This window comes from Lissotriton vulgaris, chromosome 4_2 (genome assembly GCF_964263255.1).
Source record: "Lissotriton vulgaris chromosome 4_2, aLisVul1.2, whole genome shotgun sequence".
Classification (NCBI taxonomy): domain Eukaryota; kingdom Metazoa; phylum Chordata; class Amphibia; order Caudata; family Salamandridae; genus Lissotriton; species Lissotriton vulgaris.
The window spans coordinates 6,286,960-6,304,777 of record NC_141692.1 but is presented as its reverse complement, the minus strand read 5'-3'; the positions used below and the strand labels follow the sequence as shown (position 1 = coordinate 6,304,777).

Here is a 17,818-nt window from a genome sequence, read left to right as displayed (position 1 = left end):
GCCTTGAAACATAAAGTAATATACTGTTTTTTAATCAATGTATCAATGTATTAAAATGCACACTGCCTTCAACACCCATGTTCCTAGCAATCACAAACAATCACTGATGAGCCCGGTATAGCTAGCCACAATGTGTCCCCAAGTGAACTATACAGTACCTCCCCAGGCCTCAACGTGCAGCTTCTTTATCCAGATATAGATGAAAACCATGATGATCTGGGAAATACGAGCAATATTGACTGCCAAGGCAGCTCCCCTGAGAGAAGAGAAAGGGGTGAGGAAGGTTCACAGGAGCAGAGATGAGATTATTGATTGAAGGTGAGTTATTATATCAATACACATGTCCAAAAAACAGGCAGCTGCATAACCAGATTCAGATGTATCTTTTCTACTTGTTTGCTTCCTTGAGAATCAACTGTTAGATCAGCATTGGAACTATCACTGGACAGCTATACATATTTGCCTTTCATTACTGAAGATGAGTGCAGTAGGAGCTGACATTAATTGGAGGTAGGTGCAAACTATCTTTAATCTCCTCCCACTTCTTAAATTTGATGAAAAAATGTCACCTATTTACAAACATTTCTGCTGATCAAATATTTGCAATACAAGAAATCAATGTATTTCCCCAGAAAATAGTAATTTGTTGGTGTAAGCGTATAATTGTCTTTCCCCAGGTAATTGCACTTAATGTTACAAGATGGAAGGTGGGCTATTATCTGGTTTAACTGCAACAGGGGTCTGGACAGAGATCGGAATAGCAGTCACCATTGTGGCAGGCAAGGCTGTGTCCTCACCCTCTTCCAAGTTAGTATTTATATATTAAACCTGGCAAAGGAGGGATGCACAAGCATTTCTCCAAGTTGAGTGCCAAATATGTAGCCTCTTTATTTTAAGAAGATGATGTGCTGAGTCTGGATAAAACTCCTTTTAGATTCGAGTGGGGGCTGAATTTCCTCGATGGATATATCTCAGGTTAAACAACCTACTGATCAACTGGACAAACACTAGGGGTCCCATTAGGATGGTGGGCAGATCGCCCTCCGCCGGGTTGGCGGGGGCGATCCGCCCACCATCCTCCCAGCAAAGACCTCCGCCAAATTACAGTGGCTGGGGGGGTCAACAGCAGACATAAAGAACGTCCGCCGCTTTTCTGCCCGGTCGAAAAGTCGACCGAGCGGAAAGGGGTTTAATATGGTGGTGGTGTCTGTTAGACACAGCCATCCATATTATCATGTGTGCTGGGACATGCCTTTCCGTGGCGGCAATGCCGCCGTGGAAAGGCATGCAGAGTCTGCCTGCCGGGGCCATTGCGGGCCCCCAGGGACTCTGGGGGGTGGGTGGTGCACATGGGGGGTACCAGTTCAATGCACAACATGGCAGGCACCGCACAGTGCCTGCCATGTTGTGCATGGAAGTGCACAACATGCCTTCCTGGCATTGTGGCGGCAGTGGTGAGTGCACCGCCTGCAACAATGTCAGGAATGCAGGATGCGCCCGCCACTGTGGCGGGTGCATCCTAATGGCCTCCACGGGATGCCCGCCCTTATGGCGGGCGGTCCAATTTCAAGATTAGATGGGGGGCGGACAAAGTTCTCCCGCCATCCTAATGGACCCCTAAGCTCTATGTTTTAGGATCATGAAGCTCAGGGATGCCTGGTTAAAGGCTTTTAAAAGCTATTAAAATGTTGGTCTTGAATTGGATCTCGCATTAGCTAGGGACCACATGTATCTTTAAAACATGCTGTGGCAAGAAGCCTATCGAGTTTTGATTACACGTATGGTGGTTTTTCTATTTTGGCAGTCCAGATAGCCTATTAAGATAAGGGGCTGCTCGTTCTAGGCAACTGATTTAGACAATGCAACCATGACAAGGATTCAAGTCTCTCTAGAGCTAGGTCTATCCACTGACAAAAGAAAAAATCCATCACTTTAGGATCAGGTTAATACCTCATTAGGATATCTGAGGGGCTGCATCGTTGCAATAGGGGATATTGTTTTCTATTGGTAAAGCAGGAACTGTCAATTAAATCCTTGAAATTGTACATGTGTGATCTTTTTAACATTAAATTCTAGGCAGGCTTTCGGGGAAATAAATGGGAACCTTTTCAATGTGTTAATATTTATATGGCTGGAACTTGGCTTTATTATTATGATTTGGTTAAATGGATACCTTTTTTAAAAAGTGAATTGCAATGTGGCTCCACAAAATGTTATAACGTTATTATAAACAAAACAAAAAATGCTTAAACTCCATAGAGACATTTTCTGAATTTGAATTGAGAAATTCGAAACTGTAATTCAATCTTTACACATGTGAAAAGGATGGGCACATGTGTCAATCTTTTCCAAGTACAATCAAAGGAATCTTCAATCAAAGGCTTCCTTTCTGTGGTAAAATTGCCTTCGCGCATTTTTATGGGTGGGGTTTCCCACCATCATCTATATGATGTGCATTAGTTAAATGTTTTTAACAACAAGGGAACCCCAATGAGTCAGCACAGGACCTCGGCGAACATAATCATTTCAAACAACAGTGGTCCCATGCACACTTTATTAACTGAGAAATGAATATAGACAAAATTAATCTATATTGGTTTTGACATGTCCAGCCGGACAGAGGTCGCAATCTGTACTAGATCAAAAAGATAAAACAAAGGATTCTTTCAACAATTCACTGTAGTGGGGGACAAGCCTGCACCCAAACACATACAGGTAACTACTGTTTACAGAAGAAAGAAAACAGGGCTATTGGGCAAGAAGGAGGGTTTCCGTGAATTGCAGTGAAACAGAAAATCCAAAAGGCACCTTTACAAATACATAGTACATATTATACAATCTGTATAGGGTGCACATATAGGTCGACGGCGTTTCAATCCCGCTAAGAAATCATGGGGATCATCATCAGGACAACGGAATGAAACCTAATAATGATTAGCCTCTATTGCCTCCGGGGCAAGAGCTGGTATGCTCGTGAATGCGAGTAGGGGAGATTGGATGAAGCTGCCCAGTTTCTCCGGAAAAACGCTTCTGCATCCCCAAGGAGTAACACACCCCGACTGACCCGGAAACCCCTTATAATTACGTGATCAAGCTGACGCGTCCTTTACGAGCCCCTGTAACTGGGCAGCTTCATCCACTATCTAAGAATGTCCAACTACACAGCGCTTTCAAGCTTACAGCCCCCAACCTTGCGTCCTTTCTTAAAAGAACGCCAACTCTCACAATCAGACCAGCATTCACACAGCTTTCTAACAGCAGTAATCTGCTTCTCAATAACATGCACTCCTATGGAATATGAGCTGGCACACCACATGTCCTTACTGTTTCAAACACAGTAACTTCTTCAAGCAATGTCTATTCCCACCCGCACAAACTAACTTCCAAACTTCAACTTGGTCTTCAATTCCTAGTTTGAAAACAGATTTCAAGAAACAAACCAAATTAAAGCGCATACCACGAACTTCAAATACAATACACTCCCTTTTAAATACGAACCACCAAATACACTTTGTGAATTGTTACACAATTTTCAACACATGTCACGCTCAAGGTCTGGCACACTTTTTTTACATGGTCTCCTACGGCCTTCTAACACACTTTCCAACTTTTCTTCTTTAATACCAGGCTACATTCATTCGATCATCTCTGGAATAACAGGAACAGTGCCGATAATTCTCGCTCTCTTTACAGCCATCCTACTACCAATTCTACTTCTAGAAATGGCCACGGTCTCTGTGGTAACAACTATGTCCGACAGAATATGCCTCTACGCCAAGCTCCATCAATACTGTAAAAAAATGGAAAAACTTTTCGGCTACCTTCCTCTATCTATTATCGGAGCTAGCTACAACATAACATGTAACTACACTTATGCAATATGCGTAAAACCATTGTTTGCTTGCAAAACTTGCCCATTTGACTGGCAAATGAATGTATGCCTTGCTAACATCCCAACATTCGCTCCCGATATTCAGCAGGTAATGCATTATCTTGAAAAACCATGAACATGATTGTTCTGAAAGTGGAGAAATGGCGAATGCAATGCAAAAAGGAATCACAACATAATGGGATTTCTGTGCAGCCGCAAAAGATCTCCTGCAATGTGGGACCTTTCACAACATCGCAGATTGCCTGCCAATTCAAATTCCGCTCCAACATTCGAGGAACATTACTGTCCATTTGAGGATATGAATTGTAGTAGTATAAATTTATTGTATATAGTTAATTAAAACCTTTACAATTTTGTTGCATAAAAACAAATGATTAAAGAAAAAATGTTCAAACTAACGAAAAGATGAAAAAGAAAACTTTCAGTAAGCTGTCTGCAGCTGATAGCTGTTCAATGCTAACATGACGGCTGGGCGGCATGTTCTGATTTGAATAGACGAAATATATGGAGTAGAAATTAATGTCTCAAGTTTGTCAAAGCTGGACAAATGCACAATATATGCAACAATGTTTCTTCCATTTTGCCACATAGTCTGCAGACGGAGTTCAGCCATGTTTGCTTCCATGCAGGAATTTGGTCTTTTAAAATGTAAGAACCTAGCCGTAGTCTTAATAGTGTTTTTTGAGTGGCTGGGGTTATATGATTGACTAAGTAGGGTTGCGGCACCCTTTTCTCGTACGTGGCCAGCACCATCCAACTGTGTTTTTTCTTCGCTATTGTGGCTTTAACTATTATCCAGGATTTTTGCTTTGCAGCACCATTGGCTCCCTTTTATGAATATATGAATTGGATTGCTTCACTTTTCTCAGAGGATGGCAACAATAGCCTCTTGGAACATTATGCATCTCAAGCCACTGAAGAACTTCTGGAATGGAATCTCACGTTAATCTTTTTTTACTTTTTCCTTTAAATTTTTTATATTACACCTCAATCCTACTACATTCATATAACAACTTTCTAAGTATGCTCAGGCATTTGAACTCTATCTTCATTATTGCTGCTTACGTCTCGGCTTTAACAAGGGATCAGTGATGTATGGCCTATATAAATATGCTATTTACTTCTTAAATTAGCCTAAACCTGACATCCATTTAGAAACCACGTCTATTCTTTGTGCACACGCCTCTCTGCCTCCCTGTTATTCACAAAGCCCTTTCACACATTTTTACTCAAAGTCAACCTTTTCCCAGAACCTCACAATAAAAATGAAAAAAGACGACTTCGTTTAGGTACTGGTTGGCACAGTGTGGTAGTCGTAAACTACCTTTATTTTCATTATACAATGTATTTATTCATGTCTAATAGCTATTGTGTTGGTCACATAGAACTGTAACATATAATGTGCGATTCACTGATGCAGGAGCTTCGATTTGACTACAGCAGAAGCGGTTGCAGTTTGTCTCAGCTCGATGCCTTAGCTCTCTACACAAGAATGTTTTTGTGAAACAGCTGAAGATAATAATGTATGGTTTGACTACAAAGATACCGAATGTGCTTCTCAGAAGTGCAATGCTTGTATTCATCCTCAAAGTTCCAATGTGAATAGAACTAGTACCAATTCTGACAAGCACCACATTGAATCTACTGTACAACAGATTGCTAACTATTCTACTGTTGATAAATTTCTGTTACAAAAAAGCACTGCCAAGGTACCTAAAAAGTTTGACAATTATATTTTGAAATTTCTTTTTTATTTATTTCTTTTCTTAAAGGATACATGCGGTCATCGTATCCTACCGTTATTTTCCTTATAGAGTTATTCAAGTGTAATAGCTATTGCTTATGTCACATGCCACTGTAACATGTAATATGCAATTCACTGATGCAGGAGCTTATGTTTGAATACAGCAGATGTGGTTCAACTTTGCATCAGCTGGATGCCCTAGCTCTTGCACCAGTGGGTCCAATTATGGCACTTAAATAAAGACACTTTCTATATAGTTTTCAAACTACATCCCTTTATTACACACAGCCACTTTCTTAGACACACCTCATTTCACCATTTTTCTTCTGTGGCATTGCAACATTCTGCATTATATTCTTCACGATTATTTCTTTATTCCTGCTTCCTAAAACAATTCATTCGAGTCTGCAGACCGGTAGGGGTGAGTAGTTTGCTTCCCACTCCTTGTATAGTATAAACGCATACTAACACTACTTACACAGGTATGCTACAAAGGCCAGTATCCTACAGAACCCACAGCACATCACTTTACAACAATAAACTCACAATTTTCACTCACAGTTTCATCCCTGAGTCTTCAAACCGGTACCAGTGAGTAGGTTGCTTCCCACTCCCGCTATACTCTAAACGCATACTAACACCACCTACACACATATGCTACAACAGCCAGCATGCTACACAGCCCAGAGCACATCAGTTTACAACACTCAGCTCACAGTTTAGGCGCACAGTTTCATCCCCGAGTTTAGCAGTACCTCACCTCTGCACCATCTCACGCTAGACAAAACAGCACTTTCACACCGGTAAGGGTAAATACTTCGGTTTTGCCAGTATGCTACAGACCACTTAGCTCACAGTTTAGGCCTACGCTTTCATCCTCAGGTTTACCGGCACCTCGCCTCACCACCATCTCACAGTGGGCAAAACAGAACTTTCACTCTGGTAGGGGTAAATACTTCACATCGGCCAGTATGCTACAGACCACTCAGCTCACAGTACCGGCACCTCACCTCACCACCATCTCACAGTGGGCAAAACAGAACTTTAACTCTGGTAGGGGTAAATACTTCACATCGGCCAGTATGCTACAGCGCCCGCAGCACCTTAGTTTACAGCACTCAGCTCACAGTTTAAGCACACGCTTTCATTCCCGACTTTACCAATACCTCACCTCAACACCATCTCACTCTAGGCAAAACAGCACTTTCACACCGGTAAGGGTAAATACTTCACTTCTGCCAGGATGCTACAGAGCACTCAGCTCACAATTTAGGCACACACTTTCATCGCCGAGTTCATCGGCCCCTCAACCCCGCACCATCTCACTGTGGGCAAAACAGCACTTTCACACCGGTAGGGGTAAATACTTACCCAGTTACAGGGATTCTGCTCAGACACAGATCACCATATTTACAATACATTTTCAGGCACGTGTACATTACGTCATTACTCTACAATTATAGGATGTGCATGCAACTCCGAGACTCAAACACTGATTTTCAGCATCAAGTTGTACAGTGTACCTGAATGACCACATACGTATATAAATTAGCTGCCCTTCATGTGCCAAAAACTACAACTTAAACCTTTCACAGCCCTGTATTAATACAGTTACAACACTCCACTGAATGTACAACAAACATTCATAATCACAGAAATGCTTCATGTCCACCATCTTTTATGTATGCAACTATGAACAAATATAGAGTCCTTTTTATCTTACAGGTTGTGTTTCACAAATTGGCGTCCCCCCAAAACCTGTAAAACTCAACAATCGAGGATTCTGCGATGATGCGTGTCCATCGTAGCAACTTCTGAGAAAGCTGCTTCGACACGTAGTGCACCCTCTTTGAATCAGGCCACTGGCACACGGTGAGCAAAAAAGCTTGCATGCACTTCCTTTATGCCCCTTAAAAGATTTGTTGATATCTTCATATCCAAAGATTTGTTTATCTTTATTTGTTATTTGTCCATGCTGTGTTTTTTTTCCTCTCTCCACAAAACTTTCCCCATAAACCCCATTCCCAACCAATTTTCAAACCCTAACCCTCTTCCCCCGGGCTCTGTGGTTTTCATTGAGGTGTGACTAAATGACAACAATAATTCCACACACTTGCTTGGGGGGATAAGGTCAAAGCAACATAATTAATTTCAAGGCTGGTGAAGGAATCAGAGGATATATTCTTACTCAGCTTGACACCCACCCATGACTATTTGCATATCAAATCTGATTTTCATGTGCGCCATCAACTGGATTGATCATCAAGAACATCCTCCTCCTGCACGTGGCGAATGATTACGCTGCTGTGTCCTTCACCTTCAGTAATATTTCTTGTAGTAACCAAAGCCAAACTCCACGCAACTAGTAGTTATAATTTGAATTAAATACTTTAGCATTTGTTAGGCTAAATTGTGGCACTGTTCTTGTGTACTGTGCTATCTATCATACTGTTCTAATGCTCCGCTCAGGCCACTCAAGGTTTTAATTTCTTTTTTGTCATATGCTGCTACTGCCACTGTGTACCAACACTACTACCACCACAACGATGCCATTTCATCTGCCCAGGATTGCCAACCTTCATCGCCATTTGCCATGGAGCCAGCCCTGTGCCTAGCCCTATTCTCAAACACGAATCACAGGTAAGATAAGCGCTTGGGGGGAGGAAGAATAATGGAGTAGGAGGAGAGATGAGAGACTGACAGTAGTACTAGTAAAGTAGTAGGACAATTTAATTCACTCACTCTGTGAGTGGCACTTTGTTTTGTAAACATTTGGGTGATGACAATTTGAATCAAGCAGCCAGTTACATTTCAGGAAATCAAACGTACAGTTACCCCCCATGCCTCCCCCACAAAACAGTAAAAACGTGTATGCTATGTTTAAGTTGAAAGTAAATAATTATTTTTATCCCTAACAAAATTAAACTATCCCGCCATACCCGAATCACCCTACCCTCCCTAACTCCAAAGAATGTCTGTGAAATAAAAAGTCCCCAAAGTACAAAAAGCCCAACTCCCAATTCCCACCCCCCCAAAAGTCTTTAAAAAAATGGGCCAGGGAGAGTCTTTCCTCCTCTACTGCCACTGGCGGTGTCCTTTGTCCAGGTGGTCCTGTTGCTCCCTGCAGAGGTTCTTCTTGAGCAGGGTTTTCACTCTCTCCATCTCCTGCTCAAGGTTGGACACCCTGAGGTTTAGGCGGTGGATGGGTGCCTTGCACCTGCTGTGGGGGGCAGCTGATTTTTTGGCTGCTTGGTGGTGGCGGGTGGCTGCGGTACCACGGCTCCGTACCACTGGAGGCTTGCGCTGACTGGCTGACCCAGGGTGCGTGGAGGAGGATGCAGCTGTCGTGGTGGATGTTGTTGTCGACTGTGTGTCCTCCTCTTCCTGGTCCACCAGTCGCCGATATTCGGCGACAATCGCCTCCAGCTTCCTTTGCCGGGCCGGTCTAGCCAGTTCCTTCCGTTTTAGTTTGGATGGAGCATCTATATGAAGAAAGAAAAACATACTGTAACCAATGCTCTTTAAGATTAACACAAAATAATTCAGCAATAGCAGTAGCAACTTGCAAGCACAGTACATAACCTATCTATCTAACCTCCCACTTCGTCGGCCTCTGCTCTAACATTAGTGGGAGTTTCAGGAATTCTACTAGCACTATATGGACTCACTACATTAGACTCAGACAGTACACCAGTCTACTTCTTCTCTCGTTTAGCGAGATTGGTACATAAACTTGTGGAAGCCGGCATAATGCCAGCGCAGTCAACTTGCACTTGAGAAAAACAGACGCAAGCCATAATGACACAGAATTGCGTACTGTACCACTCTAGTACATGCAGGTGGTGAAGCTCTTACTTTTCTATTACGGGTGGCACTGGCCATACTCTGTTACAAGGGCTACTGTGATTTTGATTGTGAGAAGCATTTATATAGCGCATGGCTACCCGGAGGCATCACAGCGCTTGATTAATTTAACTTTCACCCTGCAGTGCCAATCACTACTAGAAAAGGAAAATGAAGAAGATAAATAATATGATTATCTATCCCTTCACAGGATATTTGCTTACATATGGGATGCTTGTTTTTTTTTGAGTAAACACTGATAGGCCACACATGAATGACAGAGTTGTAATAAAATTATTAACAGAGGTAGTGAGGGGTCCCCGTAATGGCAGGATATATGCTGTGCTTGCAAACTACTGTTACTAGTCATGGTAGTATTCCGATAAATTACATCTTCTTTTCCTCGCCTTTGCTAGACTGGAACTGACGTGCGGGTGCGGTTTTAAATGCTCTTCAAAGTAATACTTACTTCATCCAGTGACTGTCTACTCTGTCTGCATACACCTATGCTATCTATGATTAAGAGAGTACCATGATCCAGTTATCCATCCATTCAAAGTAAATGTCAATCATTCTTCTTAATGCGTCAACTGAAGAAACCTTAGTTTTTCTCACAGAAAAACGACCTTTTTTATTTTATTTTGGAAACCGCCAGCCATGCATCCGTGCTTGACTTGCATTTGAATTTGAACCAAAGGATATGTTGCGCACACATACAGTTTCTGTTTCACCCACCCAGGCAGTCCTCTTCCCTTTCTCCTTCCACCCATCCTTGCTTAAGCCTTCAACCGGCCATGCATCATATTCCCAGCCACCTCAGGCAGCATTCAAAAACAAGTATCATTCTTTGCCAGTCATTACTTTTAACTTGCTTGTCCTTCCTTACACCCTTCTTTCCCTTTTCGTTCATCCCATCCATCAACTTCATCTCTGATCTGACTTGGCTTCTCGATAAAACTTTCACAGCTGAGTTGAAGTCAAATTTAGAGGAGGCCATTGGTTACTCGTCAACTCCTGCCGCTAATGCTATTGCTCATGCGAAGTCAAGGGTGAATGTCTTCTACCTGGTTGACAAAAACTTACTTCTAAATTTGTAAGTCTTCTTAACAGTAAAGTGTACTTGTATTGTACAACATATACACCCGTGCAGAGAGCACACTCTGCAGTCTGCAATCTCAATAAGAAAGGAATATAATAGCTTACCACTGCCCACCACTACCGTGGCTTCCTTCAAAGCAGTTCCTGATGGCTGTTCCACCGCCTCCGCCCCATGAGTGCCCACCTCTGTGCTGGCCCCGGCAATGGTGGATGGTTGTGCCGATGTTCCGCTAGAAAATACATTTCATATTCTTAGATGCCATATACACCACTCCCTATTTTTTCTAGGAATGAAAAAATGTTACTAGTACTACATACACAAATTTAATAATTTGTGACTCTCTAGTATCGAAACTACAAATTTCCCTTTCTTCAGGGAAGGCTTTTTTTATTTATGCTTAGCCGTTACACGTCTTGTTACACTTTTTAGCACAACTGATGAATGCTTGCTTTTTAAAACGCACCATTTTTCTGATAACAGACAGAAGCTTCCCTTCTAAGAACAAGAGCAAGATCAAATCATCATCACTTGGAGTCAGCAACAATTCATCCCCACAAAGAAGACTTGAAGTTCCAACCAGATGAGGGCTCTCCCACAATTAATGTGTGAAATCAGCCAGTTTTCAAATTTGAATCCTTCACCGTTTATCTTATATGATGAAGTTGATTTTAATAAATGTTTTTACTTTTAATAACGCTTTAAAACTTACATAGACTCTGTGGTTTTTGGTCATGAGTGAGTGAGCGAAAGGGTTTTCAATTTGCAAGCATGAGTCCGTGGCTCAGAGAGGTCAGGACACTGAATCCGTAGTCTTATGTCCTGGGTTGTATAATCATTGGGATCAATCATCGCTGCATTCAGGAGCTAAAATAATGACTCTGACACACTAGCTAGTCAGTAAGGAGATTGGGGCTTCAACTTCTGTTATGACTGAGGTATGTAGAAAGTCTAACTGTGCCTATTATAATTCATAACCAATGCCCTATATCTTGTCCATAGTTCTGTTTGTGCAAAATAGTCCCTGCAACAGTAGTAGTATGGATTGTCCTCCTATCCATTCAAAAAGTAAACTGGTATCTTATTCTTGGTGGCCATTGACATTTTATTGTTGGGAATTGTCAAAGCATAAACATTTAGAAGACTTCAATAGACAGTAAGGACAACCCAGAGGACTGCACTCAGTGCATAGAGCTATTGCTGAATAGAATGGGAGTTTTGTTTAATACCTTTTGCCAACTGTGCAAGCTTAGTTAGCAACACAGACAGAATAATAATAATCTAGTAGTACCACAGGGAGTCATACTAGAGGCAGGATAAGAATTTAGAAACAGTCTACAAGAAGATCAAAGACGATTTAGTAAAAAATAGAATGAGGAACGTTTGGAAAAATACAGGTGCTGTTAAATATAGAAAAGTATAATTAGTATTATTAACAGGAAAACTTACTGGGGCCAGCAGAGGAGCCCTCGCCGGACTGATCCTGGCCTTCCTGCTGTTGTCCCTGCTCCGCCGGCGCCGTTACCTCCTCCTGTGTCCCCTGGCCACTGGGGGAAGCTGATGTACAACATGAAAGAAAGACATAAACATGGATGATTGTTGTCAACCACATCAAACACTTCAAAAAAACAATAACAAATTATTTTGGGGAAATAAACAACAATTGCACTAAATATATTGACCTATCTGATGTGGTCTAATAGGATATTGCTGGATTCGCGGACCGTCTACTTGGAAAGTTATGTTACTCACTAAACCAACTACAAAAAGGTTCTACTAGGACTGGCAGGCAGCACTCCGCAGCACGCGAAGTGACAGACACAGTCTGTCATGATCACCACTACTATCTCTTCTTAGTGGCAGGAGTTCTGTAAAGTACACTGATACATAATCATCACCCAGGCCAAATGAACACAAAATTGAAAACAAGTAAGCATAGTAGCACCGTCAGTGAGCAGGCCAGCACCTGCAATCACAGAAGCTTTTGAAACATAATTTACCTGCAATGTAATCGGCAGCATTCTTGCTCTTCGGAAAAAAAAAACATTTACAAGATGATAACATAGAGCAAGAGAAAACAGAGTAGTGATTAAATAACTTCTACTACTCACCAAGCCCAGGGATCTCGACGCCTAGCAGGTCGAGCAGGCCGTGTTCCCGGTCCAGGACATCGGACCACCGGTGCGTCGCCTGGCTGGAAGTGCGCCAGACCCCAGACTGACGATACATGGCCCGGCACACATTCCCCCATAGCTGGCAATGCTCCCAGAGCCCGTACCCGGCACCGAGCCTGCGGCCTGCCGCAACGGTTTTGGGGAGGTGGCACTGAATGAAGAACATCAGTGCCGACCCCTCCACTGCGCTGAAAATTTCCCAGGCTACAACTGCTTCCCCCCTCAAGCACCCGCATGGGAGCCGGGTACGGGGTGTGGGACCCTTCCCCTTACTCTTCCCGGCTCCCTTTGCCACGGTCCTGGACAGCTGCAAATAAAAATATAGGAAAGAAAAGGGAACAAGTAAAGAAAAGAGTTAAAAAGGTAGCTTTAAAAGTAACCAAAAGTAGAAAAAAACACAAAATATAGATGTAGAAAAAGAGAGGGATAGATAATGAGTAAAAAAGATTTTAAAAAGTTAAAAGAAACAAAGGATTGCAAAGATTAGCAGAGGATTGGAAAAGCATGCCCAGAACCATAGCAATGAATGAAAAACAAGATGGCTGAGCCCATTGAGGACCGCTTGGGTAAGTTCGCGCTATATTTCCCCCGCGAGCAAGCAAAAACGCCCGGGAACACATAATCTCAGCCCGCGCACAACGCCAGCATGCAAATAGCGACCGGAAACGGAAATATACAACGCGAACAAGATGGCCGCGCCCATGTACGACCGTAATGGGTAACTTCGCGGTCGATGCGCTGCAAGCGGCCCGCAAACACGCAAAAAGCCTAGTGAACACGCAAAAAAAACATCCGCAAATTTGCACGAATTTGCGGATTTTGCGGATTGCGAATTTGCTTTTGCGCGAATTCGTGTAACGCAAATTTGTGCATTTCGCCCATACTTAATATTAGCAAGCCCATTATCGCCGTTTTAGCTGCAGTTTCCTGCCGCTAAAACCGCGATAATTTTAACGAGTCTCTTGCTAATATGCCCTAATAAGTTTATCTACAAGGATTGAAAATTTTCAGGATTGAAAACTGTCTGCAGGATGCAAACCATCAAGGCTCCTCAAAAGACAGCAATGACGTCTTGATCGCAGTTAATTTAACGAAAAAGTCATTCAATTCCCTGTTGCAGCAAAATTAGTCTGTTTTCAAAACCATTAGTTCAAATTATTGTGTAAATTGACGTGAATTTAATCGCAAGAATTTACTGATAAATGATTAGACATTGCAGCCTCTCAGTTAAGGTCTTGTAGTAAGTAAACAGTGGAGAAGCAGCTAAACATGCCTCTTAGCCAACTAGACTGTGATGACTCTTATTTTTTAAATCATATAAAATAAAGTAGCACTCACATGACACCATAATCCAGCACAATCATAAAGGCATAATGCAGTATGGCGTTAATGATATTAGAGGCAACAGCCGTGAACATTTGAGGAACAGTAATTCCCTAGAAGACAAAAGACAATTAAATATGTTAACATATTGAGGGCCATATTAGTAAGAAACTGAAAAAGTATCACAAAGCGCGATCAGTGTGAACATTTTCATCGCCAGCTATCACTTGAATATATCACCACGCTAACGCTGTAGTAGCAACAATTAGCGCTATGGGTATATAAATTCCAGCGATGGTGGCAGGGAAGGGCCAACATCTCAACAAAACCAGCGATGTTGCATGGGGAAGGGGGGAAACCTTGCTGATACGACCCTGTGGTCGCATCAGCATAATCCACCCCCCATGTTAGGTATGGTGAAGTCAGGAAAATAGCAGGTGTAAAAAAACGGCGATGACCCCGGTTAGCGTGACTTTTCATGCCACTAACTGGGGCTAGGGCCTCCTTGCTAAAAGGCGATAGGCCTGTGAGCGGCTGTTTACTAGGTCTAAAGGTCGGGAACGCCTACTTTGCATGTCATTAGCGATGAATGTCGCTGACACGCAAAACGGCACCCAAACCAGCCCCTATCGCCAGAAAGCTGTTGCTAATGCCTGTTAGCGACAGCTTGCTGATAGGGGGATATAAAAAATCCTGCTTTAGCAGCAAAAGGTGCCGCTAAAGCAGCGATAAGGCCCTTGGTAATATGCCCCTACATGTGTGAAAAGATGTGGTTAGAGAGAAGAAACGCTTATCAGAAATAAAGCTCATTCTACGAGAGAATGTGCTGTTTGTATTTCCTCATCATTCAATAGGTGTTGAGGAGGAAATTCTTCCAAGAAATTCATAGAGGAGTTAGATCTCCCTCTGTAGAGTGAAACATCTTGTTACCACCTAACTTTAAATCGTGCTTACTATACTAAAGACACGGATCCAAATTCACCATGGATTTTTTGCATTAGTCAGACTTTGTATGTAAAAAATGAATTCATTAATTCAGAAACGATCGATACAAAACCGACTCGTAATCCACAGATTGAGTTTCGATTTCCTTGTTCTCAGTTATATATGCTTACATTTACCTTCACTGGACACAGGTAAGCTGACTGATGTAATTAGGAGAAATGCCTTTAGCTGTCAGGTGTCCGAAACCTCTGAGTTACTATGGACAGAAACATTTCCCTGGCACTTCATTGAGAATCAATATTGTAATGCTCCCTCCACATGCTAAGGAGCCTAGGAAGGCATTCCCTCATCTTGGATTCCCACAACAAGTGCAACCAACCATGGTACTTGTTGACTACACCAACAGATTTTATCTGGAAGCATCTCAATTCCTGCTCCACAGGTGTAATGCTAGACATGGGATTATTAGCTGACGGGGGTGAGAGCCCCTCCAAAGGAGCAAACATAATCCTTGTCAGAGTGAACCACAAAAGTTACTAAATAAACCTGTGTCTAACCCTAGGGTAGTGTGGCAACCAAGCAGACAGGTGTAACTTAGGGGCAATGTGTAAAGTATTTATGCAACATACAAACAAAAATAAAGTGAGAACATAACACAAGAAAAAACATATTACAAAAATAGAGCACAATCAAATACATAAAATGCACCAAAAATAGCAGCAATCCAATGAGGAGAAACAAAATTATTAATGTTTCAAGTAACAACAGAATCAAAAAGCACAAATCTTAACTTGAAGTTATCTGTTCACCCCTGGAAATTTGTTGTTCCCCTGTAGCTCAAGCAGGGTAACTGGCCTTTGGAGTCCCTTCGGGGAATTCTTGGTTCAAGGCCAACATGCCCACTCTTCATTCTTGAGACAGCAGGCCAGTCCTGCTTCTGAATTTTCCAAAGGTCCAGTAAAGTTCTGAAGAGAGGTTCTGAAGTTGTCATTCTTATACCCAGTGTCAGCCTGTGGTGGCGGATGCCCCATTTGTCTAACCTTTCCCCTTTCCTGGATTAGGCTCCAATCTGTCTCGAGTGTAAAAAGGCAGACTGGCCAAGTTGTGAGCAGCATTTGTCAGTGTAAGGGCAGGCTGACCTCAGAAGTCAGAAAGGGGTGAAGGGGTAGACATAGCGCTGAGGATAACATTTCAAACTGAGAAAGGGCCGAATTCAACCCCCAGGACATCCTGCTCATGAGACAAACACCCTGTTCACCACCCAAGGCCCTTTTTCCCTATGTCTGGAAGGAATACACATCACACTCATATTATAATCTTGTGAACCCTGGACACAGGTAGGAAGGCACATTTGAGTTAAGCAGAAAAGTGGTAATTTTTTAAAAGTTAGCAGAATATCAACGTCTGAAGACCGTATACATAGATAATGTGCCCCAAGTACAGTTTACAAAAAGATCACCTTGCTGAAGTTTGTAATAGAAATTCAATACCTAATGGATTTGATATTTTCAAAAAGATATTTAGGATACAATAGTCATGCATTATTTCCATAACTGGTATTCAGTATGCCGTAGCGGTTGGTGGTGGGAGTGCGGCCGGGTGGTGACATGGGGTGCGGGAGGGGCACGATGGGGGGTAGTAAACCATGGAATACGGCCAAATACAGGTAAATAAACACAAAAATAAATAAAACTAATTTGATTGCGCACACAACACAATTTGTTTTATTTATTTTCATGTTATACTTACCTGTATTTGGCCGTAATCCGTAGTTTACTACCCTCCACCCTGCCCCTCTCCCGCCCCATGTCATCGCCCGGCAGCACTCCCAGCGCCAACTGCTACTGTCAGTATGTACATCCAAACATGAGTTGGACCTTGCACCCCCTTGAAGGTCGCCTTAAAAATTTGACACCTCCAAGACCAATATCACCCTAAGCACATTGAATGACTATCAACCAGTGGTTATCTTAGTCAATTCTGAAATAAATCAGACAAATGCAATCTGCACCCTTGGCATAATCAAATACTTGCCACTCTACGAGGGACTAAAGGCCGCTAGAAATGCGTTAACCATTACTCATTAGGTCTGTGTGAGTCCTACCAGTGAGTCATGACATCGCCAACTTAAATAACATACCCAGACTGATTGCAACATCAATTGGTGATTCATAGCACTTAATCTATTAGCAATGGACCATGCATTTCACCAAGGAGACCCTGTAAAGTGTGAACGTAGTTGATTGATCTTCCAGTGACATAGAGCCAAACATTGTTCTAGATTTTTTGGGGAAAGGATAAGTGCAAAATCGCAAATGGCATCAAACTACATTAAATGCTGCACCCCATGCCCTCAAGAAGTTCAAAATGAAACTGAATATCATGACAGTCTTCATGATCCCTCACTTTGAGTAAATATGATTGGCACAACATGCAGACGTGTGGCTAGCAAACATGCTGTCAATGGGCTGCCTTTAAAGAGACTATTGAAAGTTGGACGATTTTTGGTATATATACTTCTCCGAGCTACAACCGTCATCACTTTCACCAGGGTGACAGAATGACTCCTACTTGTGGGCTAGTGGGGCATAATATCCTGGATTCAGGATTTCTGCATTGATTCCTGCATATATCTCTCTAATTAGATGCAGTATTTTTACCTGGACTATGCGGAGTATCTGTGTTCTCAAGATAATTGCAATATGATAGCAGGATTAAACAGGCACCCCTAATGACACTCCATGTTGAAATTAGCGTCCACATGCATCAAAGTGAATTGCATTCGCAAACGGTGCGAATGG

The 17,818-nt window shown here is 42.4% G+C and overlaps 2 protein-coding genes across 2 annotated transcripts in view; both read right to left on the bottom strand.

The window, feature by feature from the left end:
* Nucleotides 1-17,818, bottom strand: part of LOC147718107 (multidrug and toxin extrusion protein 2-like) — a 464,065-nt gene that overhangs the window by 195,641 nt on the left and 250,606 nt on the right. The window contains exons 7-8 of the mRNA XM_086919190.1: nt 14,088-14,185; nt 159-256 (exon numbers count right to left, since the gene is read on the bottom strand). Coding sequence (XP_086775316.1) covers nt 159-256; nt 14,088-14,185 — 196 coding nt within the window. The remainder of the gene's footprint in view (nt 1-158; nt 257-14,087; nt 14,186-17,818) is intronic.
* LOC147718108 (uncharacterized) lies at nt 8,712-12,804 on the bottom strand. Its single transcript, XM_086919180.1, has 4 exons — nt 12,798-12,804; nt 12,021-12,132; nt 10,683-10,807; nt 8,712-9,118 (listed from the first exon to the last, which is right to left on the bottom strand). The coding sequence occupies exons 1-4, from the start codon at nt 12,802-12,804 to the stop codon at nt 8,712-8,714; spliced, it is 651 nt and encodes a 216-aa protein (XP_086775306.1).